At 43.3% G+C, this 15356-nt stretch overlaps 1 protein-coding gene across 7 annotated transcripts in view; it reads left to right on the forward strand.

Annotated features, from left to right (window-relative positions):
* Positions 1-15356, forward strand: part of ANKRD17 (ankyrin repeat domain 17) — a 128964-nt gene that overhangs the window by 26604 nt on the left and 87004 nt on the right. The window contains exon 1 of one of the 7 annotated variants that reach the window (XM_039542731.1): positions 11192-11233. The exons of the other annotated variants lie outside the window; for them this stretch is intronic. Within the exon in view, the coding sequence (XP_039398665.1) occupies positions 11207-11233 (27 nt within the window). The 5' untranslated portion in view covers positions 11192-11206. Of the gene's footprint in view, positions 1-11191; positions 11234-15356 lie in introns of those variants that run through there. 7 annotated transcript variants of the gene reach the window in all.

Genomic DNA, 15356 nt, shown 5'->3' on the forward strand with positions numbered 1-15356 from the left:
TGTGCTGAAGGGAATATTTTAGTATCATGCTTTTCTTTAAAGATACCGTACTCACAGGCTTCTTAGCCTGGGAGCACAAGATCCCACTGTAAGACGGGCCATGTCCCAGCTGGGCGGCCAGGACCTGGTAGAGAGTATCCCAGGGAGCTATATCTTCAAAGAAGCAAAATAGTAGGTAACTTTTTTCCCTCATGGCTGCAAGAACTCTTCTATGCAGGGGGTAAACTATAATTTTAGTCGAACATGTGGATGTGCTGCAACCTTGACTCAGATTTGGATATAGTTGCTTAGCTCTGAGGCCAGGTCTACACTACAAAGTTTTGCCATTAGAGTGATGTTGGTTAGGAATATACAGAAAATTACCTCCTGACCTGACATAGCTATGTCAGCAAAAAACCCTGTGTAGACATACTGTATGCTAACAAAATGACACTTTTGCCACTAGAGCTAAATAATTAAGGGAGATGGTTTAAGTATGCAGGCAAAAGAACTCTTGCTGGTATACGTTGGCCCTCTGCAACTGGGCTTTGCTGGTATAGCAATACTGGAAAAGCCTTTTTAGTGTAGACTAGCCCCAAACTGCAGCGAGCTCAGTATCCTTTCTGGCAGCAAGGAAGAGGTCATTTAGAACAGGGCCGGCTCTAGGCACCAGCAAACCAAGCACATACTTGGGGCGGCACATTTTCAGGGGCGGCATTCCAGCCATCCCGTGTCCCGCTCTCCGGGGTTCTGCTCCCTCTGGGGCTGCCCTACCCCGGCTCCTCAGCCCCCTGCTGGGGCGGTCCCCTGGCTCTGCCCTCTCGGGTTCCGGCTGGTCCTGGAGGTGGGAGCCCTGGCTGGAGGGACCCTGGTGTGGCCTGGGAGCCCTGCTGCTTACCCTGACCCTGCCAGTGCCTGAACGACTGGAGGCGAGGGGGGAGTGGGCGGAGTCAGCACTGGTGGTAGGGAGCCCAGGGCTGTGGCGGCAGGAGGTGCGGGGGGGAGGGAAGAGCCCAGGGCTGGGGGTGTGGGCGGGGGTGGGCACTGGTGGGTGGGGGTGAGAGCCCAGAGCTGGGGTGCAGGGCAGTCAAAAGTTTTTTTTTTACTTGGGGCAGGAAAAAACCTAGAGCCGGCTCTGATTTAGAAAGCCATTATAGGAAGAATGATCTTGTGGTCTGTACTGGTCTGAGACTTGGGAGACCTGGGTTCTCTTCCTGACTAGGATTCAGACTTTCTAAATCACTTTCAGTCTAAGCAACTTACTCATATTTTCAAAAACAGGTGATGGAAGCTTAGCTCCTGAATCTCTATGTAGGCACCTACCAAAAGCCCTGTTTTTCAAAAGCACTAAGTCCGAAGCAGTTCCCATTGACTGTGTAGGTAGTGCTAAGTTCTCAGCACCCTTGAAAATCAGGTCACTGGCTTAGGCCTTCTCTAAACACAAATGTTCACTGGTTCAACTGAATTAAATTGTTCTGGGTGAAGTGCAACTTTTTATGTGTAGACACTTTTATTTTGATTTAAGTGTCTTGGACCTTGTCTACACATGCTTTGCACAGGTTTAAATTGCTTTAGCTAGTGGAAGCGACTGTGTGGACTGCTGTTTTGGTGCCTTATTTCAGTTTTGCTTAAACCTTGGCTTGAGTTGAACCTTAACAAACCACTTCAAATGTTGGTCCCTGTGTGTATTCCACTGTGGGGTAGTGCCTGAGACTAGAAGATTCTTGTTAGATGTGTCCGTTTGGTCTGTGCCTGAGCTGTTTTGCTTCTTATGCTTTGAACCGAAGCTATAAAGGGTGGTTTGGACCAGTCGCCTCTCCAGTTCCTTCTTGCCTCCATGTGGTCTGAGATGGAATGCTCCAATGTCCTCAGAGCTCTTCTTTAGACTTCATCTGTACACAGTTAAAAATAGTTTATTAGATAGTTTTGGCTGTTTTAGTTTAGACAGTAAGCAACTAGGGAATCCTTCTCTGCCCCCTTCTGAGGTTACTTCACCTCATACACACCTTTTTTCCTGGCATGGACATCAAACTGTGCCCAGGATGCTGTGATAAAAAGCTGTGTCACCTGCCCAAGAGCTTTTCCCTGATGTCCACCAGAGGTTCCCATACTGCCTGGGTGAAGTGTGCAACTCTGACAAGTGTAGTATCTGCCATTTCTTTCCCAGCCACACCTGCCAGGCATGAGAATTAAGGCTTAGGAAACATCTAATGGGGTGGTAGATGAGACCCCAGTTTGACTTAGGTTGGGCAGAACCCTCTGTACATAGGGCAGAGGTTTCAAGAAATGTATCCCTTGGTGTACTGTTGCCTCTGAGGTGAGTAGGAGGTAGAACTAAGCATTCCTCTACTCAAGAAAGGCACGCTCTACCTTCTAGAGAAGACTCCCTCCAATCCCCCTCTAAGAGGAAAACCTTCTCCCTGACTCAGTCTAAGTCAGCTGAATTGTCACATGCTGGTCCCACAAAAGGGGGCATTTCTCACTTGGGACTGTTGGTACTCCATGCCATGGGGACTACTACAACCCATGCTGGTCCCATCCCACTGACCATACGGGGATCACGGGGCCTGTATACACACTGTGCTGAGTTAGTACAGTCCCAGTGAGTGTTGCACCTTCCCTCTCCTCCCAGACACCAGCCTGAGCTCCTTCTGGAATCCCTGTAAGAAGGTAAAGGAGAACAGGATCCCGGGGTACTGCTGGTCCTGTGGGATGTGTTGTTGTCTTCTCCTGACAAAGCAGTCACTTTGGCATCACAATCTCTGCCAGATGACCACAAACACTGCCAATAGCTATTGAGATGTGTTGCTGAGGAGCTCCAGATCCCCACTGAGAAATTCCAGTCATCCCAGAAATTCCTGAACAGTACACAAAGTGCAGGACAGAGTGGAGTGGCACTCTTGGTGAATAAGGTTAACCTGGAGCCAACTAAGGGTGTGTGTGTGCATGCGTGTGTGTCATACTGCAGCTACATGTGCATCCAGACCTAAAAGTGCAGAGAAAAGATACCTTGTCCTAGTTAAGGGAGCTGAGTTCTTGTTTATTCATCCTGCCCCAAACGCGCTGCTAGTGGATGATGCCTTGCAAAGCAGTAGACAACAACAAAGCAGATCTACTCCTTCGGATAAGGAAACAAAATACCTGGTCCTTTTGGCAGGGGGAAGGTATTTACAATGACAAGCTTGCAATTCCGAATAGCTAATTATCAAGTGCTCCTGGCAAAGTAGGACTGTCAATTATTCCATGTTTGAGATATTTAAAGACCAACTCTCCCAGGAGGACATAGCACAATTCAAGGCCCTTATCAAAGAAGATAAGCTGGTGGCTAGATCATCCCTCTAAATGGAAATAGACCTGGCTGATGCAGCCTGTAGATCAATGGCAACTGCCATTGTGTTGCAGTGGGAGTCCAGGCTTCGTTCTTGAGAGTTTCTCAGAAGTACAGGCGACTATGAAAGACTTACTTTTGAAGAGGACAGTTTATTCACCCAAAAGGCAGACAAGTCATTACACTCGCTAAAAGACTCAAGTTTTATTCTTTTGAAAAACTTTTTCCTATTAAATATCAGCCCTGGCTGCTGATGTGCCCAAGCAATTGTTCTTTCTCTGTGCCGTTCCTATATGTACTGTCAGCCAGTTTCACAATTTGTATGGGAACAGTTTCTTTTCCTAATCACGGCAAATACTCTAGCAGTGGTGTATTAAGTCCATGATCAAATGGATTGAAGGGCTGGGCCATAATCATGACCAATCCCTGCCCCCAGATTATTCAGTATTTGAAGTTTAATAGGACTCTTAAGTTTTGTGTAGCATCTGTGGAATTTATTCATAGATTCAAAGGCCAGAAGGGACCATTGTGATCATCTAGTCTGACCTCCCATGTAACACAGGTCGTAAGGTCCCCCAAATTTTGTTTGTTTAGAAACCCTCACATTTTAAATAGCACCCTTTTCTCCAACTTCCATTTTACCCAGCAACTTAATTTGATACAATGTTTACATAATTATGTTGACAGATGTTTGTACAGCACTTGAACATTTAAAGAGCTGTGCATTTAGCACTATACAATGGCATTAATAAATTGGTTGTCAGCTGAGACTGAAGTAGAAATGGACTTTATATCCTAATGCACAGTCAAGCTAAGGCTGGATACATTGCATGTATCCCATTTTATTTTGAATCAAAGTGATGATTGCATAAATAATTGTCATCCAATGGCCAGGCATGCTATAGAATCATAGAATATCAGGGTTGGAAGGGACCTCGGGAGGTCATCTAGTCCAACCCCCTGTTCAAAGCAGGACCAATCCCCAACTAAATCATCGCAGCCAGGGCTTTGTCAAGCCTGACCTTAATTCAGCTGAGCTCTTAGTGCAAGGAACACCACTACATTAAACAGAGAGAGGGAAGGGAATGGTTCAGAGAGAGATTGTAAAGCAAATCTATGTATACTTGCAGTCTTACCCACCATTATTATAGTGTTCCTTTGGTTAAAGTAATGAAGAAATGGTCTCGCTCATGTAACAGCTACAGTGCTACTTTGTTGAGCAGGATGAGGAGTTTGTTCTGAGGTCTTCCCCCTCCAAGGGCAGTCTGGACTTCAAATTCTCAAACAAATATGACTCTTACAAATGTAGAGTTCAAGAATTAGTCTGGGGAGGGAGGGGAGGAGCTGTGGTGTCTGACTTGTAATTTTCCAGTCACTTACTAGCAGGACAGACTAATACTACTAGTTATAGGTAGTAAATAGCAATCATGTTCCTTTCTCCAGCCCCCTCTGACACCTCCAGCTCCCAGAAAAGGAGGGAGCTAGGATTTCTGCCCATATACTTTTCCTGGTCCTTGCTTGGAGGCTCATTATTTCATAAATGTCTGGCTAGTAGTTGTCTACACATAAAATTAAATCTTTCATCCCTGAAAGCTGCTGGAAGGGAGAAAAAAAAATCTTACGACCCTCTGCCTCGTACACATCTGCCAGAACCTTCTGATTACAGCACCACCTCAGAGTTTACAGGTTGGCGTGAGTGGTCGTGTGTCTGGTACTTTACACCATTACTAAAGCCACCTGGCTGGCTTGGAGGGGGTTTGGTTCTTTACAGCTCCTTCCCCAGCTTTCATTTTGAGCCCTCCCTCTCCCCCCCAAGAAGTAACTCCCTATGACTGCCTCTGTTGCCTTGATCACAGCTTTCCTCAGTGACATAGGGAATTGACAAGATACTTGACAGATTCACTGAAGCTTGCAAGACTTTGAAAAGTATCCCTGGTGTTAATTTTGATCTCTTGCTGCTTGACAAAAATAAGGGGAAACAAACTGGAACAGTCTGCCTGCAGACTCCTGAGGGCTATATTGCATGGGTTTGCAATTGGTTTATGTTGGCAAAGTTTTTGTCACTCTCTAAGGGTTTTTGAAACATGGGTGCAGATTTTCAGGAAGGATTGAGTCTCATTTTTGCCTAAGCAAAGGCACCCCCAACCCCCTCTTTTTATATGACCTGGTGGGTATTGAGCACTTCTAAAAATAATTCCCCAACTCTTTTAGTTTAACAGGAACGATCTGCAGAAACTGAAGGTTTAGGTCCTTTCATCTCATAAAAGCAAGTTTCTGTCACTGGGGTAACTAAATTTTCCAAGCGCTGCAGCTGTCTGTCTCAAGGTCAAGCTGCTGTCCATCACCACATCTGGATTTCTCTTTGTCTAACCTGGAGCTGAAATAAAAACTGGTTCTCTGTCTCAATTTACTTGTAATCATCAAATAGCAGTAGTTTTGTGCTTTAATTAGATAAATGTGTACTTATATAATTAGCCATGTGTCCTTTTCCCGAGGATTTTATGGGTTTCACTGGCAAAGCGAAGCCAGAGGGGGAATTTCTTGAAGTAGATTGGACAAGCATATTGGCTGCTTTAGCCTTTTGGTGGCATTTTGAGGGGGAAAAGTTGTCTGTTTTTATCAGTCTTGGGGAAACTCCCTGCTGTGGGAGTTTTATGGCATAGAGGTCTTGGGGAGAGTTTATAAACTTTGATAAGACGCAGTCTGAAATAGTTTTTTCATGAACCCATTGTTGCTTTCCACTATAGCTACAATATTGATTTCCCCCCCCCCCTTTGGGTAAAACAAAGCTTTTTCTAGTGGAAAATTTGTTTTGTGGGCATGGTTACTTTACTTTAAAGCAACAACTATGTTTTCCTAATGTCTGTGACTGGTATCTAACAAGTTGCATTATAAATCTAGAATAGTTACTATTAATAAGCATTAATAGTTCTGGATGACTGCATTTTTACTTGCGCAACAGTATAAGCACAATCTTCTGTTATCTTCTCAAATCTACTATATTATTTCTTGGCTCTCCTATCAGGAGAAGTATACAGGGCTTTTATGTACCTTAATTTATTTTAACAATTTCTGTTTTATCTCTGCAAACTTTAATTACATCTTTCAGACTTCTAAGGAAACAGGCATATAAGTTTCCTTCTTTCTTTAGCTCAGGCAGCTGCCATTTTTCCTACACATATTGACCATCTTTTCAGCTCTCTTCCTCTCTGGAACGTGCTGGCTGTGTATACTAAAAGGAAGTGGCATGCTAAAAAATTGTAAACCATATAGGTGGTAAAACCCTGTTCTATTGCTACAACATCAGAACATTTGGGAAGAAGGTCTGGGGTAGCTGGCTACTTAAATTGGCAATTGATTTTGCTGTTTGGGGGAATGGCGGATGGTGAGTGTACAGTTGTTTCATAGATTCTCTCTGCTTTAACCACAGCCTGAAGCAATAGTGCAAAACCGGTTACCAGCTTTCAACATGTCTGTAGTAAAGGACAATTTAGACGACAAATATTTGAGTATTCAGTGTGGATCTCCCTGTACCTCCTTGTGTTCCCGTGGGAGGGCATTAATGGGTGATGTGGCAGTGACTCTTCTTCAGTTCCCTAGTACTGCCTGTGGTAGCAAGATGGAAACCGGGGCGTGTCTGACCACTAGTTCTAGTTCTGGATAAAATACAGTTTATCTCATCTTCCCCACCCCCTCACAAACTCTTCTGACTGTTTCATATGTGACCACTGTGATCTGCTTTGGCCTGACTGGGCTGGGTATTAACAGTTAAACCTCCCTGTACCACAGACTTCAGGCCTGTCCAACCTGTGATGGGCCAATTCTCTTGAAAGATTGACACAGAAGGTGTCTCTGCTGTCTAGGAGAGGCATGTATACTGAGCAGATGTTTGGTATGCTTATCCTTCTCTGCACAAATGCAGAAGATGAAAGACTGAAACTCCGTCTTCTGGAACAATCCATGAACGTCTCATCAGATGCTGAGGAGATGAGCTCCAGAATTCTGCTAGTGGATGAGTCTGCATCATCCAGCACTCTATTTAGTAGACAAGCAATATTGAAGATTAGCATGGAGAAGATGGCAGCAAAGCAGACCTCAGCATGAACAGTATTCAAGCTGGCACCAACACCTCAAGTGCCTAAGTCTGGCACCGAGGGGGTCTATGCCAAACACAGAAGTGGAGCTCAGTGTCCTCCCGTAGGGAAAGACATTTTAAAGCCTCTGGAGAGAAATCCACCAGGCCCTGAGGCATGGCACTGAGAGCTGGGGAGGAGCAACCACAGCTGACCCTCTGACACGGACTCTGGCTCCGGTGATGCATTCCTAGTCATCTATACCTACTGCAGAGGATGAGCCTAGGAGAGAACTGGGACAGTCATCAGTGAAGACCCTGCCTTAAACTGACCACTTTATCTACGTAGCAGAGTGCTCTGTTTATGGATTAGACTCTTGTGTTGAGAATTTATCCATTAAACCCATCCATGCAGTACAGTGGAGTTGCATCTTACGTAGGGGTTAGGTTCTAAAGTCAGCGCGTAAGGCGAAAATGGCGTATAGTCAAAATTACCCTTAAATCTGTTAAGTCGCCCATAAAGTACAGTGTACTGTACATGGTTTTGTGTATACAACCCTGTACAGTAATATGTATAAATGTATAATGTATACAATAATATACAGTATATGATAGTTTGCATATGCACTCTAAGTTTTACAGTACTTTACTTAAAAATAAAGGGGGTCATCAGAGCTTGATGTCAATCCAGGAGACAGGTGTCGGAGAGCTTTGGTGATGGAGAGCGAGTCATAGACGAAGTAGTTGGCTCTGGTTTAGCTTGAGAAGTTGATTGCGTAGGCTCATCTGCTGCTGGTTATTTTTCCTTGAAGATCATGATTGGCAACTGTTGCTGTTGTCTCTTGAGCTGCTCAAACATTTCTTGATATGGTCTCAAATCATCCGTAATACTATGTGTGATTTTGAGGCTTTGTTACATAGAGGGATCATATTCAGAAATTAAATCATTCAAGTGTTTTGCTGCTTGGAATACTTCAGCAAATTTAATTCTTCAATTTCTTCCTCAAGGATGTCAATGAAGCCATCACCACCCACTTGCCTGGCTACCTGAACAATGTGTTTCACTTCTTTGTCAATGGTTGGGAAACCCTTAAAATCATTCACACATTCTTTCCATAGGTTTTGCAAACATGCATTGACTGTTTCAGACTTGACTGCATTCATTTCCCTGTTTAATATAAGTGATGCAATTGGCAATGTTGAAGAACTTCCAGGTCTCCATCACATTTAAGATTGGGATCAGCATCCATAGTGCTACATGTCTGTGAGAACGTAAGCCTCGTGTACGGGGCCTTGAAACAGCAAATCACGCCTTGGTTGAGAGGTTGGAAGATGGAGATGATGGGGGGCGGGGGAAGAAAGACTACTTCGACATCATTATGTGCAAACCAGAGTGCTGCAGGGTGACTAGGAGCATTGTCTATGAACAGCCACGCTTTAAAGTCGAGTTCTTTCTCTTTGAGGTACTGCTTGACCTCCAGAATGAAACACTTGTGGGACCAATCCAGAAATAATGCTGCCGTCACCCAAGCCGCCTTATTTGATTGCCAGAGCACAGGCAGGAGATTTTTTTTCTTGCCTTTTAGGGCCCAGGGATTTGCAGCCCTGTAGAGCAAGCCCGGCTTTATTAAATGCCCAGCCGCATTGCCACAAAATAACACAGTCACACAGTCTTTAGCTGCTTTGAAGCCAGGGGCTTGTCTTTCTGATTTTGAAATAGAAGTGCGGTTGGGCATTTTTTTCCAGAAGAGCCCAGCCTTGTCAGCATTAAAAACTTGTTCTGGAAGATAGCCCTTTTCTTCTATGATTTTCTGTAATTGTTCGGGGTAGGCTTTTGCTGCCTCTTCATTGGCAGAGGCAGCTTCACCAGTAGTCTGCACGTTTTTGAGGTTGAGGCGGTTCCTAAAACTGTTAAGCCAACCGTGGCTGGCTTTGAATTCCTTCTTGTCAGAAGGCTGTCCCTCTTCGGCAGGAGGTTTGAACAGTGCGTAGAGGCTAAGAGCCTTTTCTCGCAATGTATTGCCATCGATAGGCACACGTTTACAGTTCATGTCTTCCAGCCATAAGTTTAATGACTTTTCAGTCTTCACTAAAGTCTTATCATGCACCTGGCTCGTCGCCTAGCAGTTATTGGAGCACTTGATGCCACTGCTTGACGAATTTCTCTCTCTCGAATCTTGATGGCACAGATGCTAGATTCGTTGCGGACATATTTACGTGCCACGTTGGAGACCGACGTACCGTCTCAATAAGTCCAACACAGTTTTTCCTCCAGCGTTGGAACAGATCGCTGTTTCTTCGGTTGAACGCCAGATGAAGTAGTTGGTTTGCGTTTAGGGGCCATGTTGTACAAAAAAATACGTATCTTTAAACACTAGAATCACACTCAGCGTGACGAGATGCTCCCACTATGAGAGGCACATGGGAACTGAAGCCGACTGAGGGAACAGCAGATTCACATCTCCCATCTCACGCTCCTTCCGGGGCATACGCTCATTGGGTGGAATTGCCCACACTATTTACAGGTATCTTTTTTTTTTTTGGCTGAGCGTGTGTAGTTGAATTTGCGGAAGTTAAATGCATGTATGATGCGACTCACCTGTATATGATCAAGGCCAGAGGCAATGACCGGGAAACCTGGATGGAGGTAGGGGAAAGAAGCTGCTTAGATATCTTTTTTTTTTCTTCTTTTTTTCCCCTCGTCCCTGAGCTCACTTTCCCAAAGTTACTCACAAGCTTTGTTTTTGCCTGTAAGATAGGATGAGGGAGGCACAACACCGCTAGTGTTAGTCCCTTTTAAGTAAGCCTCAGTGGACCAAAGATTAAATAGAGCTCCTTCGGGGCAATAGCAGCCTTAACAGGAATAATGGTCTTAACTGAAGAGATCTTGTAGGTCCACCTTATAAAGACGGAGTCAAATCTATTGTGCTTTTCTATAGGGATTTTGAGCAGTTTAACATAGCCGCTCAGAGTGGACTCTTTCTCCTACTGAGCCATTCGGTACTCACTACCTGCTCCAAAGAGTTAATTGTTCTTTCTAATGGGGAACCTTAGCAGGAGTGTCTCAGGCCCTGAGATTTTTTTCTCTTTTGTACAACCAGTGTAATCAAAATCTGAGTGTCAAAAGATTTGGATTCTGAGTCTCCAGGAGTCCAAGGAAGAAGATTCACACTCTGCAGAGGAGGAGGCAGAGACCTTTAGTTTTTAGATCTTTGGGAAGCTTTGTTGTTGTTTGTTCACTAGAAGAGAAGCCCCGGGAGGACAGGGAAGAATCCAAAAAGCCATTTGTGTCTGTTAGGAGGGGCTTATTCCCAGGATACTGTAGTATATTTGAATGAAGTGTCTAGTTAGCTAGAGGAGTCTCAGGTGTAGACTCCCTCCAAGAATAATCCTTATAATAGCTGTAAGGAGCTGGTCATGGACTGTAATATGACCACATGAACACTCGTTTAAGCAACATACATCTCCAAGCAGACGAGTGCTGCTTGACAGGACAGTTCTGAGAAGCCAGGGTTACTGGACTCCAAGTGTGTTGCTGGATTTGGGTGACCAGTGCAGAGGATGAGGGCAGCAAGCTCGCAGGTGCTAGGTAGTTCCCCTTCAGCTAGTCTGGCCACATGTCTCACATGCCTTATATTTGTCTGTGTTTGCTACACTTTACTCTGTAGAGAGCTGCCTGGTCACTTCAGGTAATGAAGGCTGCATGAGGAGATTCAGTCTATCCACGTAACATCCCTCCCTGATCAGCAGAGACCTCAGATTGGGCCGTCTCCTGATGTTTTCAAGTAGCATAGCATGTCTGCATCAACGTTAACATTCTGGCTGCAATGTTAATCCTGTGGACCGTGGTCCAGGTAAGGACTGCGGGTAGGGAGTGGAGGAAAGGGAGCAGGATAGTAGAGAAGGGAAAACTCCCAGCAAAACCTAAGAGCTCACAGCCTGACTCCTCCAGCTTGGCACACAGGTAACAGATTTGCTGTGATGCCTTTGGGGCTCATTTAAGGAGAGCAGTTTGAACACCGGAACTAAGAATGTTAGCAGCAAAAAGGGCCTAGGTAGGCGTGGTTAACCTGTCAATCAACCTGTCAAACAAAAAAGCAGATTCTTTTGTTACTGGAAGTACAGTATATTGTCTTATATTCAAATTGTCCATCTCAAACTAAAGCTTACATTCTGCAGAAATTGGTTATTTTGGCAGGCCCAAACACAGTTTGCTATGATGTTTCCTAATCACCATCTATTTCAAACCCTAATATAATTATAAAATCTTTCTCTCAGATTTATGTTTTCTGACTTACCCATAACTAGGGCCCTACCAAATTCATGGCCATGAAAAACATGTCACGGACTGTGAAATCTGGTGTCCTACTGTGAAGTCTGGTGTTTTGTGTGCTTTTACCCTATACTGTATAGGTTTCACAGGGGAGACCAGCGTTTCTCAAATTGGGGTCCTGACCTAAAAGGAAGTTGCAGGGGGGGGTCGCAAGGTTATTTTAGGGAAGGTATTGCCACTCTTGCTTTTGCGCTGCCGTCAGAGTTGGGTGCTTGGAGGGCGGCAGCTGTTGGCCAGGCACCCTGCCAGCATCAGCTCAGAAGTAAGGGTGGCAATACCGTATCTGAAGGCAGTGCTGCCAGAAACAGCACAGAAGTAAGGGTAGCAGTACCGCAACCTCCCCTACAATAACCTTCTAACCCCCTCCACCCCCTCCCCTCCACAAACACCTTGTTGAGTCAGGACCCCTACAATGACAACACTGAAATTTCAGATTTAAATGGCTGAAATCATGAAATTTACAATTTTGAAAATCCTATGACTGTGAAATTGACCAAAATGGACCGTGAATTTGGTAAGGCCCTACCCATGACATTGATTTAAATTGCATATACCAGATTTGTAAATCTGTACTAATATAGGATTGGAGTGTAAGCATGTTAAATAAAACTTATTTCTCTTAAAAGCGTAGTCCAAATTTTCATTCAAAGGGATGATGGGAGGCAGTTTGAGGGGAAAAAATTATCCTGCAAGGGTTCAGCAGTTTCCTAAGAGTAAAATCATCCTGTTGGGCACATGGGATCCTTCGTTGTAGTCTTTGTCTCCATAAATGTGAAGGTGGGGATGGGGAACTGTCTGCCTGCTTTAAGGAGTGTCTCACTAATTATCTATGTATTCGGACAAATATTTCTTAACGGCAAAAGTAACTTCAGCAAGAAAGCTTCACGTGTCATGTATGGACAAGCACATAATTGTGTCTCACTAGCACCAGGATATATACTAAGCTTTTAGAATTTTTTGGATCATCCTGGTAAATTGATGCCAGAAGCTTGGCTTCATTTCATTGGTGCTGTTTGTCTCACGGAATAAGAGCTGCAGCATGTCAGACTAGATGGGTGGTGTATTTGAGATACAGAAACAATTGTTAGAATACAGCTATTTTTCCTCGCAACTTGACCACCTGTGTAGCTGTTTGTATCTTTTTCCTTGTACTCAGTGGAGAGGAGAGATTTGTGTGCATACACACCAACACTTTCTTTTTATATTCAGTAGAAATGGTGACACTGCAGTAATAATGCAGGTGTCCCTGCAGCAGGACGACTGTTGGTGCCAGCCATTGATGCAGTGTTATACCACTTCAGCATCACAGTCTGACCCTTCTGCTTTCCCCTTCTGTCAGCAGTGAGAAAAAGATATGCATTTTGAGTATATTAGCGAAATAAGATGAGTAATATGCAAAAAAACCCACAACCCAAAACCCCACACTTGTTAAGAATTTTATACCAACACAGTTCCTACTTGCCAGATCTTAGAAGTGTGTGAACAAGAAAATTTAGCCTGTCCTGTTTTAACAGAACAGGTGTGAATTGCGATCATACGTATTTTTCAGTTCTCATGAATTCCAAGTAACATGAAAACAAATATACCACTTTACCGTACATGAAATGGTCAGCATTGCAGGACTTTTGTGGATGGTTCTGCAATGTTGTTGCTGTTATGGTGCCGGCTGCTGGGCTAAGAAAAATGCATTGGGCTGGGATAAAGAAGGATCCCTGTTATTGAACTATACTGCTCTGACCTTTAAAGAACTGTAAGACTGAAATAGGCCAGATTTTCTGCTGGTATAAATGCATGCTGCACATGTTTCCACCAGCCAAGATTTTGGCCCTGTAACTTTATAGATTTTTAAAATAATCAAGCTTGCATAACAAGAATTCATCATCTTGAATCTTTACAATAAACTTCACAAAAGTAGCAGCAATAGTTTTTGGCTCTGCCTGTACTATATAATTCTAAAGGTTGCTAAGGTTTAAATGATTTTTTTTATGACCATTTTAATTTTTGCAGCAGGAATTTTTTTAAATGAAGGATTAGCTTTGTTACGAAGATGTATTTGAAAATTTAGATAATTTGTATTAAAGTTAACCATCTATTGTAGATTTCTAAAAATATATAATCGAAGTTAAAACAAAGAGAGGATATGTACAAATTTAGGTATTATGACTTCATTATAGGGAAAAATTTAACTTCGTTGCATTGGGTGTGTTCACATTTATTTCAGAACATCATTAAACCGACCACTCAGTCTTGGTATTCAACAGTCCAAATAGTTTTATTCCTTAACTCTTTGCTGATATGACCAGTTTGATATTAGAATGGTTAGAACTCTGGGTCTAATAACTTCAGAGGGTTACATCTGTATTGAGATATGGAATTCCTCTTTGGCATGGAAAAAATAAGTGTCTCTGTGGAGAGAAATTCTTCTTCCCCCTTCACTAGCCTGATGGGTATCTGAAACAGGAAAAAAAGTATAGTCCTGTGAATTATGAGCATACAGCTACATTTGAAATACTTACTGTCTCCTGATAAATTTTTTTTTCCTTTGTAATTAAAAGGTGGATATAGAGGGTGAAAGTTTTACTTAATGTGGAAGTCCGTTAAATTAATATATGCTATCATGGGATCATGCACCATAATGGGGACTAATAAGGTTTTAGTTGGGATAAAACCTGGGCTTTGTTGTGCTAAAATATATTAAAATGAAATAGGACAGTGGGCCCCGAACTGTGGGCTACGAAGGGACAGCGAGGCCTGGGCCAGGGCTGCCCCCAGCTCCACTCCAGCTGCAGCTTGGCTCCCAGGCTGTGGCTCCCAACTGTGGCTCCCAGCGGAGGGGGCCCACAGGTTCCATTATGGGTGAGGGAGCAGGGCGCAACGGGAAAAAGTTTGGGGACCACTGAAATAGGACTACACACAATGTTTGTCATAACAGGGTCTTACTTTATATGGCTTGGTAAGAAATGTATTTATCAAATAGGGTTGGACAGCATGACTAATGGTATGACCTAGAATTGACCTGTATTTTTATTCAAATTATGAAGAATTTGAATTAGGTTTACTTGAAATTATGCAGGCAAGTAGAACTAACTTGTACTTATGAAATATATATTTGAACCATCCTATATTTCCATGAAATTTAATCATAAGGTACTGAGTACTGAAACGTTTACCTTTGGATGATGATTGAATGGGATAATTTTTCCCTGAGATTCTTTGCCAGAATTATGTCAGCTTTCATATTACATTGCTGTATTTTGATCCATGTTCTTCCATGACTCTGATGAGATAATAATTAGAATAATAGATTATTAGGGTTGGAAGGGACCTCAGGAGGTCATCTAGTCCAACCCTCTGCTCAAAGCAGGGCCAGTCCCCAGATCTGTAAATGGCCCCCTCAAAGATTGAACTCACAACCCTGGGTTTAGCAGGCCAATGCTCAAACCACTGAGCTATCCCTCCCCCCACCTTTAAGTGTTAAATAGATATATAAATAGTTCAAAATGAGTTTGTTTTTTTTAAATTAAAAGATTTCATTGGATAGTCTTCCTGAATTTGGCTTTTATTTCTCACAAGCAGAAATTGCATGTTTTATTCTTAGACAAATTTTTATATATTGTGAGATAGTAGAAAGTAGAAAAATGTTC

Source organism: Mauremys reevesii, linkage group 5 (genome assembly GCF_016161935.1).
Source record: "Mauremys reevesii isolate NIE-2019 linkage group 5, ASM1616193v1, whole genome shotgun sequence".
Lineage (NCBI taxonomy): Eukaryota > Metazoa > Chordata > Testudines > Geoemydidae > Mauremys > Mauremys reevesii.